General features: G+C 36.2%; 1 protein-coding gene and 1 long non-coding RNA gene across 2 annotated transcripts; both read right to left on the reverse strand.

The window, feature by feature from the left end:
- Positions 1-8,481: 8,481 nt before the first annotated feature.
- On the reverse strand, positions 8,482-12,205 carry LOC139785465 (uncharacterized). Its single transcript, XR_011721953.1, has 4 exons — positions 11,883-12,205; positions 11,320-11,535; positions 10,985-11,205; positions 8,482-10,897 (listed from the first exon to the last, which is right to left on the reverse strand). It is a non-coding gene; the product is annotated as an uncharacterized lncRNA (long non-coding RNA).
- Positions 12,206-13,596: 1,391 nt separating this feature from the next.
- Positions 13,597-17,891, reverse strand: LOC139785470 (uncharacterized). Its single transcript, XM_071724626.1, has 4 exons — positions 16,361-17,891; positions 14,729-16,270; positions 14,197-14,673; positions 13,597-14,114 (listed from the first exon to the last, which is right to left on the reverse strand). Exons 1-4 carry the CDS (start codon positions 17,889-17,891, stop codon positions 13,597-13,599), a joined length of 4,068 nt encoding a protein of 1,355 aa, XP_071580727.1.
- Positions 17,892-18,114: the final 223 nt, after the last annotated feature.

The following is an 18,114-nucleotide window of genomic DNA, read 5'->3' on the forward strand; positions in this document are numbered from 1 at the left end:
TCGCGTCGTGGATCAGGACGGTCGATTGATTGATTTTCGCGGAGAGGAGATCACCGTTAGACTGCATGTACGAAGACGACAGCGATAACGTGAGATGCTCGTACTGAACGAAGCTGAGCAGGTGCAACAGACGAGAAACAAAATTAGAGAGATAATCCGATCGCCAAAGAAGAAACTCACTGCGTCGAACGTTGAATTTTTGAAATCATTGGGTTTCGTCGTTCGAAATGGCTAATATCTTAAACATTGAAGGTGAACCGATCTTTGACGACAGCGTCGTCAACATTGAAACACACACGTACAATCCGTACGCCAACACAACGTTTGAACATAACGATGAGATAAGAATACCCATACAACAGGAGGATTGATACACGTTGCCGTGCGAGAGCTTTCTCTACGTTGAAGGAAGATTGACGATAAAGAGAAAAAATGACGAGTCTGAGACAACGCTTGCGAATAATTGCGTGGCGTTCATGTTTGATGAAATTCGATACAAGCTCAATGGCGTGGAGATTGATCGCAACAGAAACGTTGGAATAACCAGTACCATCAAGACCTATGTATCGTTTACAAATGACAAAGCAAAAATTATGCAAAATGCTGGATGGGACATTTCATCTTCTCACCCGGAGGGATATTTCAACTTTTGCGTACCGCTCAACACATTGTTGGGCTTTTGTGAGGATTACAAACGCGTGGTTGTTAACGCTCGTCACGAATTAATTTTGATACGAGCGCGCAGCGATAACAATTGCATTGTAGGAAATCCGGCGACGGAAGTCGGAAATTGAATTGTTTAAAGTACAGTGGCGAATGCCTCACGTCACATTAAACGAGATCAATAAGCTATCCATGCTACGGGCCTTGGAAAGCGGGCGATATCTTAGTGTTAGTTTCCGTTCGTGGGATCTGTACGAGTACCCCATGTTGCAGAGCACGACCAAGCATTCGTGGGCCGTCAAAACGGCGACTCAGCTGGAGAAGCCGCGGTACGTTATCTCTGCGCTGCAGACCGGGCGCAAGAATATCATGTCGCAAGATGTTAGCGTATTCGATGACTGTAACTTGACCAACGTGAAACTTTATCTAAACTCTGAATTTTATCCGTACGATGACTTGAATCTGGATTTGGGCAAAAATCGATACGCCGTCCTTTTCGATATGTATGCGCGTTTTCGTAAAGCTTATTACGGATACGACTGCTTTGATACGCTTTGCACCGTGGTTACATTCCTGACAAAAGGACTTTTTATTGTCATTGATTGCTCGCGACAAAACGAATCTGTCAAGAGCGCCACCGTGGATGTGCGAATAGAATTTGACTGTAAGGAGAATGTACCGGCAAATACTACCGCCTATTGTCTCATCTTGCATGATCGCGTAATCGAATACTGTCCGTTGTCGAACGTAGTGCGCAAAATCATGTAAATTGCAATATCGGCAGATATTGCGATATAAGAGGCACTGATGTACCGCGATAAGATACAGATTGCTCCGTCGTTTCGTCATGATCGTACCAACGTTTGTTGATCTGCAAGGATTCGCCGTCGGGATGAAATTTGTCGTAAAGGAGGTGGCGGTTCTGAGAAACGGGACTGTTTTGGCGCATTACATTTTTACATGTCCCATGCCATGGAGTCTCCTCATGAAATCCGACAAGTCATGCGCTTCCTGGTTGATTGCAAATCACCATGGACTACGATGGGAGGATGGAAACGTGCCGTACAGCATGGCGAAACATCTAATTACATCGGCCGTGCTTGGAGAGGGCGACGAGACGTCGACTCTTGTGTACGTCAAGGGATGCCAGAAACGAGAATGGCTGGTGGATCTGCTTGAGAATAAAGCGAGAAAAAATCTAAACATTGAGACTTTGGATGCCGATTACGAAGATATCGAATCTTTAAATAATCTAGATGTTACTAATACTATACGATGTGAAAAACATGTTAAGAATTGCGCATTACAAAATGTATTAAAAATATTTAACTGGTGGTCGCAACACCAGAAATAATTATGATTTTTTTAAATAAACTATATATGGATATATAAATGTTACAATGTTTTATTTCCTTTTCCCACATAGTTTGTAGTATAATATAGATGTTTTAGTTGTTTTTTAGTTGTTTGATAATTGCTTTTAAAGATGTTTTAGTTGTTTTAAAAATGTTTTTAAAGATGTTTTAGTTGTTTTTAAAGATGTTTTAGATGTTTGATAGTTGTTTAAAAGATGTTTTAACAATGTTTTAGTTGTTTTTAAAAATGTTTTAGTTGTTTTTAAAGATGTTTTAGTTGTTTTTAAAGATGTTTTAGATGTTTGATAGTTGTTTAAAAGATGTTTTAAAGATGTTTTTAAAGATGTTTTAGTTGTTTTTAAAGATGTTTTAGTTGTTTTTAAAGATGTTTTAGTTGTTTTTAAAGATGTTTTAGTTGTTTTTAAAGATGTTTTAGTTGTTTGATAGCTGTTTAAAAGATGTTTGATAGATGTTTAAAAGATGTTTGATAAATGTTTAATAGCTGTTTTAAAGATGTTTTAGTTGTTTGATACTTGTTCAATAGCTGTCTTTTTTCTCGCGAGGATTATTTTCGCATAACATAATATGCCGCAGATAAATCACGCGCATCCTCGCTTCTCATTTTATTCGATAGCGGTTCAGAGTATCCACCCGCGATTGCAAGATGCAACGGTAAGTAGAAGATTATTTTTTATGACAGCTAGTTTTTGATAATATAATATGCCGCGCAGTTAGAATCTTGCATGAATTGTATGATAAAAATTCAATTATTGATTGTGAACTGTTGGCGTATGCTGCAGATAATATTATACACGATGCATTATATGAGAAATAAATGTATATTAAAATGCATATCACTGTATCTAAAATTATCTTTCCTTCTGTCTACCGTTCCCTTGTTCACCGTCAGCGGTTTAGAATTACAGAGCGGTAACTCTCGATAAAAATGCGCGTGCCGCACTCGTCGCGCGATCATTAAACGTTTTCTCTTATCTGTCTCGTATAAATTATTAAATATTCTTCCTCTTATTTCCAATAAATAAATCACTTAAAATAATATAAAAAATGATCTAACTATAATGGGTGACGAGAGCGAGAAGACCGCGCGCGAGGGAGAGAGACCGCGCGAACGAGAAGACGCGCGCGAACGGGGGACAGGGGCGCGAGAGAACATCAACGAGGGGGGAGATAACGCGAGCGGGAGCGTGCCGTGTGAAGTCACGCGGACCGGCGCGGCCGTTGCACGCGGGTCCCCTCCCCCGCGGCGCCCGAAAACGCGAACGCGGGTCCCCTCGCCCCCCGACGCCCGAAAACGCGGTACTCCCCTCCCCCACCCCGCGGCGCCGGAAAACGCGGTACCCCCTTCCCCCTCGCCCCGCGGCGCACGAAAACGCGGTACCCCCTCCCCCCCGCAGTGCCGGAAAACGCGGTACCCCCTTTCCCTCCCCCCGCGACGCCCGAAAACGCGGTACCCCTCTTCCCCCTCCCCGCGGTACCCCCCGCCCCTCACCACCCCCCCTCGGGCACCAACACTTCAGTTAGAACCGGCTTAGCTTACCTACTAAAGCTTTTAAGAATTTGCTTCTCGGTGATATTTCCTCTTCGCTATCCGAATCTATATAAGGAGATAGTTCGCCAGGTCTGTTCTTTTTGTGCGGCGCTGGATTTCCTGATCCTTCACTTTCCAGTGCTCTCTTAAAACTTGGGTGAAATGTTTTTTGTTTTTTATGTTCTTGCTCTACGGAAACTTTGCTCGAAGATGGTCGTGCTCGTTTTGCATGTAACGGGTATGCATGTTTAATTTCTTCAATAGGATTTCTAGACAAAGCGTCGGCATTTTTATTCCTTTTTCCTGGTTTGTATTTTATTTGATAATCATATTCCGCTAATTTTAATCTCCATCTCATTAATCGCGATGTAGGATCAGATACTGAATTTAACCATTCTAATGGTTTATGATCCATTACTAATGTAAATTTACGTCCGTAAACATAAGGTCGAAAATGTTTCACAGCGTAAACCAAAGCTAATAATTCTCTTTCTGTAGGTGAATATCTTGTTTCTGCGTCATTCAAAACTCTTGATGCATAGGCTATGGGTAGGTCGCTTCCTATTTTTCCTTGACTTAATATTGCTCTTATGGCGTATCCTGATGTGTCTGTAGTTATAATAAACGGTTCATTGAAATTAGGATATTGTAAAATTGGTTCTGAACATAAGGCATGTCTTAATTTATCGAATGCTTCTTGCTGTTCCTGTTTCCACTCAAATGCAATGGACTGTTTTGTTAAGTCCGAAAGAGGTTTAGCGATTTTAGAAAAGTTCTCGATAAATCTACGGTAATATCCTGCAAGACCGAGAAATTGCTTAATATTTTTCCGTGTTTTTGGTGTTGGAAAATTCTCTATAGCACTTACCTTTTTAGGATCGGGCCGTACACCATTTTCAGTTATCACGTGTCCGAGATAAGCTACTTCTTTCTTTAAAAACTCACATTTATCGGGTTGTAGAAATAAGTTTGCTTCTTCCAGTCGTTTTATTAAGTCGTTTCATTAGTTGTTGGAATTTAATTTCGTGTTCCTCAAGCGATCTGGCATATATTACAATATCATCGAGGTATACGAATAATTCAATTTCTTGTAATCCTGTTAATACTTAGTCCATTAATCTTTGAAAAGTAGCGGGAGCGTTCTTTAGTCCAAATGGCATGCGGTTATATTCGAAATGTCCGTACGGTGTTGAAAACGCAGTTTTATGCTTATCAGTCTTGTCCATTAATATCTGGTGAAATCCAGAGGCTAGATCAAATACTGAAAAATATTTCGCGCTACCAAGTTGATCGAGTATATAGACAATATTTGGCAGTGGATATGCATCACCGATTTTTTCATTAAGCGCTCGAAAGTCTATTACGAGACGCCATTTTTTATTGCCTTTAGAATCATCCTTTTTTGGAACAATCCACAAAGGAGAATTATAAGGCGAGCTCGACGGCTCTATAACACCTTTTTCCAACATTTCGTCAACCTGTCGTTGTATCTCTTCTTTATGTATTTGAGGATAACGATATTGCTTGACGTTGATTGGTCTATCGTCAGTAGTAAATATTCGATGTTGCGATACGCCTAGCGGCTCTCCTGGCAATTGAAATCTTTCCGCATAATTTGTTACTAGCCTAGTGCAACTAGTCTTTTCTTCCTCATTTAAATGATCGAGGCGTAGCAACTGTAATATTTTGTCAACTCGCGTTTTATTGTTTATTGAATCCTCTTCTGCGTTATTTGTATCCGCTTTCTCGTTTTTTAGCTCTTCGAATGGATACATTTTTACAGTCGGTACCGCTAGTTCTATGTCTTCGTCCAATGAGTTATTAACATATAGATGTGCTACCCCATCGCGATTTGAGACAACGGCGTTACCTAAGTACACCTGCGATCCGGCATCTAGTTTAGGAATATATCCATATTTTATTTCAGGATTTGCTACACGAACAAATATTTGCTTTCGCGTTCTAGCGGGAATAGTAACGATTTCGTCGTTATGGAAATAGTACGATACTCCGTTTACAACCAGACAAGCCCTCGGGTAGTCTATAGTTGCTTTTTGATTTTTGAAGAATTCCGTGCCTAGTATTCCTTCTGGCTTAATTGGAAAATCATTAGGAACTACATGAAACCATGCATCGTCATCGAGAATGCGTATTTTAGCTACGCCTATCGTGCGTGTTCGTCCCTTAGTTATTCCACTAAGCTCGAATACTATTTTCTTATCGATGGGCACATTCTCATGGAGCATTCTCCTTTATCAAATTTATGTCGGATCCCGTATCTATCATAAAGCTTGCGCGTTCATCGAGGAAGTTTTTACTCGGCAGAACAACAGAAGGTGGTTTCTGTGACGTCCTGGTGATGCGATATTGCTCGATCCGGCAGAACGTCTTTGTTGATGGGTTCTTCTTCTGCGGTTAGGAGGTAAAACCCAAGAATAATTAACTGTCCTCGGCGATGTGGATTATGGCTCCTCGGATCCGTTGAAGGTAGGTATTCAATAATTTTTTATCTTCCTTAGTGATATAAAAGTATGATATTTATTGTAGAACTTCACGATACCAGTGTCTTGGTGAGAGGATGGAACAAGTATAAGATATGTAAGTTTTCCTGGCTCGCTCCACTCTCCGTCGAGGAGGTGAAAGATTTACGCTTTTATACAATTTTGAAAACGATAGTGGGAGGTGACCACACCTCGTTACAGTGAGTCATAGGGCGGTGGCTTCGAATTCATTACCTTATATGGTATGGCTACATTCCGACTTTCTCTCCTTATATGGTTATGCGGCTTGCTCTGCCTCGACATGTGTCACGTCTCGCGGGACACCACCAGTAGGTTTCCGCCGCATAAAATTTTTCTTCTCCACTACCCTTGTTGCACAGCACCTGAAAACAATATTAAAATATAATATCACCTTTTAACCAAACTGTCACAACACACGCGTAACACAAAACAGCTGACACATGGCCGAGTCTATAGAAGATGGCCGCCTTAAGTCACCCCTTTAAGCTTAAGCCCCATTTTCATAAACTGCACTATAAACTTTTGGACAACTATTTGTTAAATTCCCCAGAATCTATAAAGTTAATTATTCATTGCTATTCATTGTTAATACAGGCTTTATAAGACCCGTAAATTCAGTTTGACTTATGAATCTAACGGAAAGAAACGTATGTTCTATATAGATGTATTAATAAAATTGAAATAAAATACAAATCAATTAGTTAGAGGCAAACCAATCACAGGAACATAATTCTTTGTGCCTAAAGAACATGACCACCTTAAAATAATAATTATCTTATTAGCATTTTTCACACGTGATTATTATAAACAATTAAAATATGTTATTATCAGACCTAACTAATATGACATGAAAGGTCAAACAACTTTTGTTTATAAATTATTCTTGTATCTTTCAAAATAAACTAATTAACAATAAAATTTATCGTAAAATTAATATTAAAAATAATCAATAAAACCACTACAGTCACTCAGCAGAGTATGTCAAGTAATCCCACAAAAACCCCTATTTTATATCTCTCCTCAATTCCGAGATATAATTAAAAATTACGGAAATCCATAAAACACAAAAATTTTAAACACCCTAAAATAAATATCCTCAATTACCTGAATACAACAAAAGAAACCCCATCTCTCTATCTCTTACCGTTTTCGAGTTATAAATTATTAAAGTTTCATGTCCGCCATTTTGAACTTCTTACCATTTAAACTTAGGGAGACCAAATCACTTCTATATTAATATTCTTGGTCCTTTATACATTTTGGCTATAACAAATTTCATTTTTGAACGAAAATTTTGACACCTAATTATTTTGCTAAAAATGGAATCTTCCATGTCCCTAAACGTCAATGGCGTTAATCCCGATTTTCTATCTAAATTAATTAAATTAACAAATGAGATTGAAAATTCGCTTCACGAATCTAAGAGAGACAGACTTATGCCATGTACGTAAAGACAAGGATAGTTTAATACTTCCTCCCTATGAATTAAATTAGCGTATGACTTCTATATGAAAGACGAGAATAGTTTAATACCGACCTTATACAAATTCACAACGAGTAAGACGAGGATAACCATATAGACTCGTAATAAAATTAAATAAATATGAAAATGAACAGTTAAAGACAAAACAATTACCGAAACCCATTCTCTTATACTTAAAGAAGACTACCACATTAAAATAATAATTACGTTATTAACATTTTTAAGAGCAATTGTTATAAACAATAATAAACAAATCATTAACCATGTCAACAAATATTTTTAATTCATACTCCAGATCGTATACAACAACTTTTATATAAGACGGAATCTTGTTACTCCATTAATAAAAGCCATATAAAGCTTTAAAGAATATTACAGGGTCAGATGGCAAAAAATCCACGAGAAAAATTAAAATTTTCCCGCCAATGTGGCAACCCCAACGACATATATAATATAGACCAAGCATTCCGTCTACGACGTGAAGCCGGAAGTTGGCAGTTTGGGACAGAGTGAGAAAGCTGTTTTGTGTCTACTGCTTTCTCACTTCAACTTAGAGCGGTTGTCAAGAGTCGCCATATTCATTTTACCGCTGTTAAGTGTTATAGGTTAAGTGTATGTATACAGAAAAATATTTAAAAGAAAAACGTGAAATGTATGAGAAATATATAATAAATATATAAAATATATATGTGTGTGAGTATACAAGGTACAAAATATAAACAGAGACGTATATAAAATGTATGAAATAAATGTAAACATAGAGATAAAAAGGTCTTGCTATTAATATGTATTTTAGAAAATATATAGAATAAATATGTAAAATAAGTAAAAATAGATTAGAAAATAAAATATTAATAAATCAAATATTAATGGAGAATAGGTTATATAAAGACTGTAACACAAAATAAAAATATTTAAAGTTCTTTTATTTATTGATTGCTAAAGGTTATTAATTTTGTAAATTTACTTCTGATCCTTTGTATTTGATAGTTTTTTGATGTACATATATGCCGCAATCGTAACTGAAAATATGCATACAATATAAGTTTTATCAAATCTGTCCTGTGATCTTGGAGTGGAGCCTGTTCCAACATATGCAATACATTATCAAATATATTAGATGATACATGTGATAAAGCAATTATTATTAATCTTTCAGCAGGATGTTTTTTATTAATGACGTTTGAATTTCCTCTTATTACTTTCTCTGCAATGTAACATAATGTTATAACATCGTTTGATGCTTTTATTAATCCTCCTCTACATTTTCTTTCCTGTAATGCAGACATATTATCGGTTCCAATTAATAATTTTTTGCAAATAGCACAATCTATCTTTTTTATAACTTTTCTAGCAACAAAACCAGAAATGTAGGCTACAACATCTTTTATATAATTTGATGTGCACCAGTTTTCAGTAATAAATGCTTCATCTGAAAATTCGTCCTCATTTTCTTCCTCTAATTCCATAAATTCGTTGACAATATTATCTATTCCGTTATTGAGATGTGTAACATTTAATATAGCAGTATCATCTTGCGCAGTAGTATTACCATGTGGTAATATTGTTAGCTTTGTATGGTGCAAGAGTCGTCTGTAAGCATGACTAAATTGTTTAGCTGAAGGATTATTATTATGTCCACCTTTACTTCTTATAGCTGAGAAGAACATCTCGATATGATCTTGGGACATTTTATACGTAAGTAGAAATTTCATTTTCTTTGTTGCAATCAATTCATTTGATATATTTTGTATACATATTAAACATATTAACATACCTAAAAAGCCAGTCTTTTTCTTTGTATTCATAATGTTCACTCCATCGATAAATAAGTTATTTAAATAATCTATATATTTCTGAATATCTTCTTTAATACGGTCGATATTGATCAATGATATTGGTTCTTGACTTCTATTTTTACATAGAAGATTTCGACTATTGAGTAAGTCAAATATGTTATTTATATTAAAAAGAAATAATGATGTTGCTGCTGAATTTTGAAACTGTGGTAGTTGCAAATCTATAGCACAGAAATCAATTGCATTGGCACCACTGGTACTTAAAGTTTGTACAGCCAGGCTTACATTCATTTTTTCTTGTTGCCAATTTAAATGACGCCTGGTTATTTTTGTTGCTGCGTGAAGACCTTCTTTTTCTTGCAGATATACTAAATTTATAATATATTGCCATTCTATTTTATTTCCATTGCCATCATGCATGTTTTTACAGGTAGCAAACGCATTTCGAATTAGTTTAATCATATGGCAAGCATCTAACATTACATAAACTTTTTCCTTACTTTGTGGATGCATAAAGTAGGGTCTTGGATTTTCTGCAGATATATGTGCACCTAGACATTGCATTGTTGTAATATTGCTTGGACAGCCATCCATAGTAATATTAATAATAATGGCACCTATTTCATGTAGCGATGAAAGTACTATTTTAATTATATTTGCTCTTTCTGCACCAGTCAAAGATTTTATTAAATAATATGCAATAGGGATTTTCCAACTGCCATTAATGCAAACTAGAACAAAGACGCATGCATGTCTTGCTTTTGGTAGATTCTCGTCAGATTCAGCTTCTTTTGTACTTGTCACACCACAATCAACATATCCATAATATGTATCATTTTCAATTTCTACGAATTCCCGTATTGACATATCATCAATAGTTAAACTAAAATATAATATTTTTCCTTCTGTTGTTGCTTCATCAATTTTTTTCTCTACTGTTTTTAAAGCCTCAGTTGTTATACCAGGTTTGCCTTCTACAGATGCATACCATCTTCTTATTGTTTGGGGATGTGGTAAAATATTAAGGAAAGTCTTACGAACATATTCATATGCTTTTGTTGAATAAAACTGTAATGTTGCTGCAAAAGTTTTAATATCATCCGAAAATACTCCTCTTTTCTTCTTTGAAAGATGTCTTTTTAATATTTCTCTTTCAGTTGATGAAACGCTAGACTGTACAACATGAATTACATATAATTCATATTACGTATATTTCATTATTAGTAAATTGCAATTCCTCCTGTGCTATATGCTTTTAATATTGTTATATTACTCGTACCACATATATGTAGTATTTCTTCTGTCAATCAGTACTTACTTGTAACAACTCAGCAGCGTCCTTAGATAATAATTCCTTATCTTTTAAATGCTTTACAAGTGACGTCAATGATATTACTCTTTGGTTCAATCTTCTGCATTTCTGCTGATATATTTTTAACTTAGCCTTCAACGCTTTTATTTCGTCCTCTTTTATTTTCAATTTATATAATGGATCTTTGCATGGATTGAACATATCCAAATTTGTACTATGTAACAAATATTCATGTATATATGCATATAATTTTTAAGTATACAATAAACATATCATCTAATTTTTCTTTTTATTATTTTACCTGTCAGCGAAACCAAACTTTGTTGTTCGTTGTACTTTCGAAATAGATACATGTGCTTCTTCTAAGTTAATATTCTCTGTAGTCTGTATATTTATCTCTGGTAAAGATTGTTCCTGAGGTTCCTGAGGTTCTGGACATTGTTCGTTAGTACTTGTTACATATAACTTCTCTGTACTGCTTGCATTTGTATCACATGTATGTTGCTGCTGCATCTGCTGATCCTTAATTGTGACATAAAGTTTGACTTTATTTCACAAATATGTACTTTTTTGTAATTACATGATCATTGCAACAGTTATTAAAAAATGTTAAAAATAAATATCAACTTTACATACCACCTGAGTGCTATTACATTCATTTCTTAACGCCATATCAAATAAAGTTGGTACTGTATTTGTTTGTAAATATATTTTACCACAACCTGTTATAAGAAAACAATTTTTTGTAAAATGCTGACTACATATAACCGAATTTTCGGTATATGAAAAATTCTTTATTTTTTTTCTATTGCTGCAAGCCATCGTTTTCTCCTTATTGTGTTTTTTGGCAACCTGAAAAAATATATATAGTCCTGTTGTAAACATATCAAACTTCCATAGAACTTTATATTTTTAAGCAATCATGTTGTACAAAAAAATATTATTGCTTCTTCATGGAGAAACCTTTATAAGTGAAATAAAATATTGCTTAAGCAACGTGCAAATTTATAATTTGCATACTTAAAAATTGTAAGGAAATAATGTTTAAATTTATAATTTGCACACTTAAAAACTATGAGGAAGCAATGTTCAAGTTTCTACTCGTATAGTAATAAGTTTAGTATGTAACTTTTTTGCTCGCATTACAAATTACAATAATAACTATATTATTACAATATATTAACTGTACGTTTCTGTACCTGTGAAATCGAATTCCGTCCGACTTATGTCTTAAATGTACTCCACAAATGCAACAAAAAACCATCTTAATCGTCTCCTTTTTTGTCCTTTGAAATATTTATAACGCGCTCCGTTAACCTCTACAGACCGCCAGTAAATCGTCTCCTTTCACGGTAAAGAGGTTAAGTAAATATGGCCGCTTGCCGCTTTTGCTGTCACATAGTCAAGAGTGAGAGGGCAGTAGACGCAAAACAGCTTTCTCACTCTGTCCTAAACTGCCAACTTCCGACTTCACCCCCTCCATAGCAAAAGCATAGGAATGCTTGGTCTATATTATATATGTCGTTGGGCAACCCAGTATAAGACCGCTTCTTATATGAACATATAAGACATTATAAGGGTTCTTTTTTCCCGGAATTATACCATACTAGCGTTTCGGCCCGCGCTTCGCGCGGGCCTCAAAGCTAACGCGTGGACCTCAAAGCTAGGAAACTACAGATCTATATGAAGAAGCAATGTGCAAGTTTCTACTTGCACACTTAAAAGCTATGAGGAAGCAATGTGCAATTTTCTACCTGCACACTTTTTTATTATCCTAAAACATCATTTTTTGAAGTCTCAATTATTGAGATTTGAGATGTTCTAACTGTCCCCCTTAGAAAGATAAGAAATAGTGAGTAAACTAAGGTTTAAAGTTAACCGACGTTTGTCACGACAATAGATTTCCTCGTCACCCATGAGGTACTATTGTTGACGCGTTTTTTTTTTAAGTGGTTTCCCCTGTAGGCCTAGTCCACTAAAAAATAATATTAGGATATAATCGAATTTTTATGATTATAACTATAACAGAGAAAAAAATAAAACTATATATATTATTATACATATACTCTTAGAGACAGAGTAAAAAATTTAGAATATTTTTTCATTATATTTTTTACTGTATATGTGTATACATATAAAAACTCGATCATTTTCTAATATTATTTTTTACACACTCGTCTTTGTGACAAATATGATGCCTTGTTCAGACACGATGCCTTGTTCAGACACGATGTCTTGTTCAGACACGATGTTTTGCGCAGACATTATATTGTTTACACACTCGTTTTTGTGACAAATATGATGCCTTGGTCATACACGATGCCTTGTTCAGACACGATGCCTTGTTCAGACTCGATGTCTTGTTCAGACACGATGTCTTGTTCAGACACGATGTCTTGTTCAGACACGATGTCTTGTTCAGACACGATGTTTTGCGCAGACATTATATTGTTTACACACTCGTCTTTGTGACAAATTTGATGCCTTGTTCATAAACGATGCCTTGTTCAGACACGATGCCTTGTTTAAACACGATGTCTTGTTCAGACACGATGCCTTGTTCAAACACGATCGAAATTTATCCTTTTTTTGAGTTGAAGTACCCTCCGCTTACCCGTTCTTATTAGCTCTCATAAATTAAAGATATATAATATTGTTTTTTACCGGCTGAAATACTCACCGCTGACCCGGCATTATTGGCTCTCCTCTAATTTTTTTGCATGTCAATTTACAAAATTTCTCGATATACAACATTTTTTGTAAAAGATTTTGAATTTCTCTCAATAAGATGTCCTTGATTGCTGTTTTCATCGACTTTAACTTTGACACTATCCCTTTTAGTTGCTCTTGAGAATGCTACATAGAGTTGTCCATGAGCAAATACGGGTTGTGGCAGATAAATCCCAACTTTTTCTAAAGTTTGTCCTTGGGATTTATTGATTTCATAGCAAATGCCACTCTAATAGGAAACTGTCTTCGTTTGAGCTTAAACGGGAGTTCCGAGTCATTTGGAAGGAAATCTATCCTTGGTAAGAAGACAATCTGACCTCTGGCAGGGCCAGTTAGAACCTCCGCATAAATAAGATTAGGTTTCAAATCAGTAACAATAAATCTTGTGCCATTGCATAGTCCTTTCTTTGTATTCAAATTCCTTAACAGGATAATTGTAGCACCGACTTTTATTTTGAGTTGATGAACTGGCATCCCAGAAGGTGTCACAGAGTTTAAAAATTCAGTCGGAAAATTCAATTGCTCTTGTGGATCATCACTCATAATAGAGTCAATTGAGAGATATTCCTTTTTCTCTCCTTCCATTAGATGAAGGGATTTCATCATTAATTTTAAACGTGTCTTCATTCTTTGGACAAAGGATCGCTCGATCATGGTTATCTCGAACTTGTTCCATGGTGATTTTATCACCAAAAATCTCACTGATAAGAGATCCTTTTGATATAAAATCATGAGGGATTTCAATTGTATCAGGATGTAGTCCATCTGTATTTGACAATTTACCATCTCCGAGTTGCAACAGCCAATTTGCAAATTCTCTTTCATCTCCAGTTCTCATATTTTGCTGGAGTTTAACTTGAGTTACATTTCTCCATAACGGGTTATATTTTACAGTTGACTCAATTATCGTTGTTTTTTGTGCATGAGGCACTATAGGTAGATTTTGTCTGAAATCTCCTGCAAATAGAATAACTTTTCCTCCAAATGGTTGTGATTTCTTCATCAAATCTCTGAGAAGTTTATCAACTGCTGTTAAGGCATGTCCTACAGTCATACTCACCTCATCCCATATGATGAGTTTGGCAGATATCAGTTCTCGTGCAGCTTTAGAGTTTCCTCTGATATTTGATTTCGCACCATCATCAATTGGGATGGTAAGCTTGAACAGGGAGTGATAGGTTTTTCCTCCCTTTAGAAGTGTTGCAGCAATGCCAGTTGATGCACATGGAAGAACCTCCTCGTTTTTTTCCTCGGATAACACTCAAAAATGTGTTAAACAGATAGGTTTTACCACTACCTGCAAACCCATCTATACAAAATAGCCGCTGTGGTCCATTCTCATTATCAATTGCTCGCATAACTAAATCGTACACGTACTTTTGCTCAGCATTTAGTGTCGATAATAAATAGTCACCACGTCTTCTTTCCTCATCTACATTATATTCTGTTACGTAAATAATCACTGGATTTGGATTTGGCAATTGGAAATTTTCACAACTACTTCCATTATTCCTCATAATTTCTTGTATATGATTTAAAGCCATATTTTCAGGATTGACAACATTGCTGTGTACAAAGTCTTCAATTATGTGTTCTTTGTATTTATTCCAAAGAGTTGGTACATCAGTTGGAGTTCCAAAGATGCAAATATAAGTAAATAGCTCTCGAAGCTGTGCAGGCATATGGGATCCTGTCGCTTCTTCCATTGTTTTTTCCCAAAGATCATCAGCTTCTACCAAATTCTTTGCAATTGCCGCATCCTTGAACGTCTCATAAAGAACGCCATTGACAGTTCTCAGATCCTCAAAACATTTAGCTCCTGCCACATGGAGAAGAAGAAGGCGGAGATAAAATCTCTCAGTGTCTTTGATGCTCACCGTGTAAAGCCTTGTAATTACTTTATTAACACCTTTTTTGCGTGGCTTCCACTTAGTTTCTTTTTTTTCATAAATGTATTGAGAAGGAATATCTGTATAAAGAAAATTCATTGCATTTTCATCAGATTGGTTCAATTTGAACCATGCAGTCAGCGTAGTATCTCGGGTGAGCTCTCTTTGAGCAGCTTGCTCTTCATTTCCCGCTCTGAAATAAACCATTTGACGATTAGGCAAATGGACTGCCAGTCTTATTACTGTGTGAGACTTCATGAATAGATCGTATCCATTCAGTCTCCACATTGCTTCTGGAGCACTAACATATCTTGCATCTAGGAATGAGTTAACTTCATCTACTTTAATGAGCCTTGTGCCATCTCGTGTTTGCACTTCAATTGCGGCACAGTCAAATCCTTTGTGAATGTACTTATATAAGTATTTTACGCTCTTCACTGATGAGCATATTTCCAAATTGATGTGCCGATCATATTTCATGATTAAATATGGCAAATATGGTACCACCCATCGATTGTCAATTTCTTTTCCTCTGACAATGTATTTTTTCCCAGTATTCCTTCGTTGATACATGGGATATCCATTCACATTAGCATTTGTTTCGTCTCGAAACTCTTTTGGAAAGCCTTTTGAGCATTTTCCATCGTCACCAGTGCAAGGATATCTCTGAGATTGGTTGCCACACGGACCATGAATCATGTGCTTCAGAACTTTTGCATTAAGTTCTGGATATCTTTCTTCGTCAGGAATTTCAGCCCATACCATCATGTCAATGACTTCTTGAAGTCGAGGCTTATCTTCATCACTCAACATTGCAAGTAAATGCAAATGTGGAAGTCCTCTTTTTTGGAACTCAATCACGCCTGCATAGGCTATGATATTTCCAAAAATTCCATTTTGGATTAAATCCTTCATAACCTCTTTGACATCCAAGCTGAATGTTTTAGCGACCAAATCAGGTCGATACTCTAATGGGCATCCATCAAGGTTTTCCTTAATTTCAGGATTTCAGGGTCATTGAGGATTGCAAGTCATCGTAAGAAAAATGTCTGGTTTACCAAACTTTCTGACCAAAGACATGGCATCTTGGTACCTTTCTTGCATATTCCTTGGACTGCCCATAAATGAGGATGGTAATATTACAGGTATACCAGCTGTAATTCCTTCTTTTTGTGCTCGATTATCAAGATAATCCATTAACCCTGAATAAAGTTCAGCTCTTAATTGAGGCTGATTCAATTTAATGTAATTAAGCCTATTGGCTTCAGTTTTCATATAGGCATTAAGTATAAATTGACACCTCAATTTGCCTGCTCTTTGAAATTGGCTAAATTCTGCTCTTGGTGCCAGCAAGTGAGCGTAATAGTCCATTTGCGTTACTTTGAATCCTGGATATTTAGGATTATGAGATTTCAATTCTGAATGCCATCCATTATTACCGTATGGATATAATAAAGGGTAACACATTGGGTCACATCTTTTGTCCAGAATTGAAATTTGTTGGACATCGTTCGAATTTTTGTTATAAATCCGAATGTCTCTCTCAAATGGAGGCTCACCATCAACATTTTGAAAGACCACGGCTATTTCATTAGCTCGTGGAGCATTGTATCTTCTTTGATCATGTTGAGGATCATTTCGAAAGCACAACATCAAATTTGGAGCTTGAGTGCCTCTCGGATTAAGATCTTGTTCAACTTGACGCATCATCTTAAAAGTCTTGGCAAATTCATTGCATTGGATCATGAAACATGATAAATCTCTCATCAGGGCTGGATCACACCCTTGGTTGGCTTTGTTATTCATTCTATGATGAACAGCTTCTTCCGTATCCAAAAAGTAAAGTTGTGCATATCGTGGGGGTTGCCCATCACATGGGCGCATTGCTTTCGAGGTCAAATGATGATATTGCCCATGAATCTTTAAGCAATAAGGAGCAAGGTTCACTACATCCAAGGGATTCCTATTGCCTGGGGCACCCATGGAAGCCATAGCTAAAGCGCTGTTATACGAACGAATATTATCCATAAAATTCTTAGATGGAGCATTATTTCCCATGAATAATTTTTTAAGAAATTCAGGAAAATTTATGTGTTTTAATTGAAGCTTACCCTTTTGGCAACAATATGTAAATTTTCCATCTTTAGGCTTTTCACATGTAAAGTTCAACAATTTGCAAAATTGGCATTCGACATTCATTTGGCCAAGTGTGTGCACATTCATTTCATGACCTTTGGCAATTAGCGCAATGTGGTGATTCAGTTTTTTGGCTTGGCACCTTCTCTGATCATGTCTCTGGGCATCAGCTTCAAGTCGTTGAGATCTTGTCTCATCATTTTCCTTTGCCCTCTGCTGAGCATTTCTCTGGGCATTAGCTTTCAGTCGTTGATACCTTGTCTCATCATTTTCCTCTGCCCTCTGCTGAGCATTTCTCTGGGCATTAGCTTCCAGTCGTTGAGACCTTGTCTCATCATTTTCGTCGGCCCTTTGCTGAGCATGTCTCTGAGCATCAGCTTCAAGTCTTTCAGTCCTTTCCTCCCAACTCTCATTTTTTCGCCTGTGTCTTGAACGGCTGCTTTCACGACTCATTTTACTCAAATTTTCGCCTTTTCTTTTTCGAGGCATTTTTTATAATTAAAATTTACTTGTTCTCTAAATATTGAACGCCGAAATTTGTTTGCTTGTATGTACAACCGCGAAAAATTTACTGTATAATTAAAACTTACTTATTCTTTTCTTTTCAGTTTACGTTATTTTTCTTACTATTATTCTTACTATTATATTTTCGTATTATCACATTTGCTTGATCCTT

The sequence above is a fragment of the Temnothorax nylanderi genome, unplaced genomic scaffold (genome assembly GCF_030848795.1).
Source record: "Temnothorax nylanderi isolate EJ_2023f unplaced genomic scaffold, tnyl_v1.0 TNYL_tig0809_pilon, whole genome shotgun sequence".
In the NCBI taxonomy this organism is placed as follows: domain Eukaryota; kingdom Metazoa; phylum Arthropoda; class Insecta; order Hymenoptera; family Formicidae; genus Temnothorax; species Temnothorax nylanderi.

What these genes read in the sequence shown, in the direction of transcription:
- LOC139785470 (XM_071724626.1), bottom strand. Translation starts at nt 17,891, where the DNA reads ATGAGTCGTGAAAGCAGCCGTTCAAGACACAGGCGAAAAAATGAGAGT. An exon ending in GTCTTTGGTCAGAAAGTTTG is followed by an intron (nt 16,271 to 16,360) that starts GTAAACCAGACA and finishes GATGCCCATTAG; the next exon opens with AGTATCGACCTGATTTGGTC. An exon ending in GCTGTTGCAACTCGGAGATG is followed by an intron (nt 14,115 to 14,196) that starts GTAAATTGTCAA and finishes ATCTCTTATCAG; the next exon opens with TGAGATTTTTGGTGATAAAA.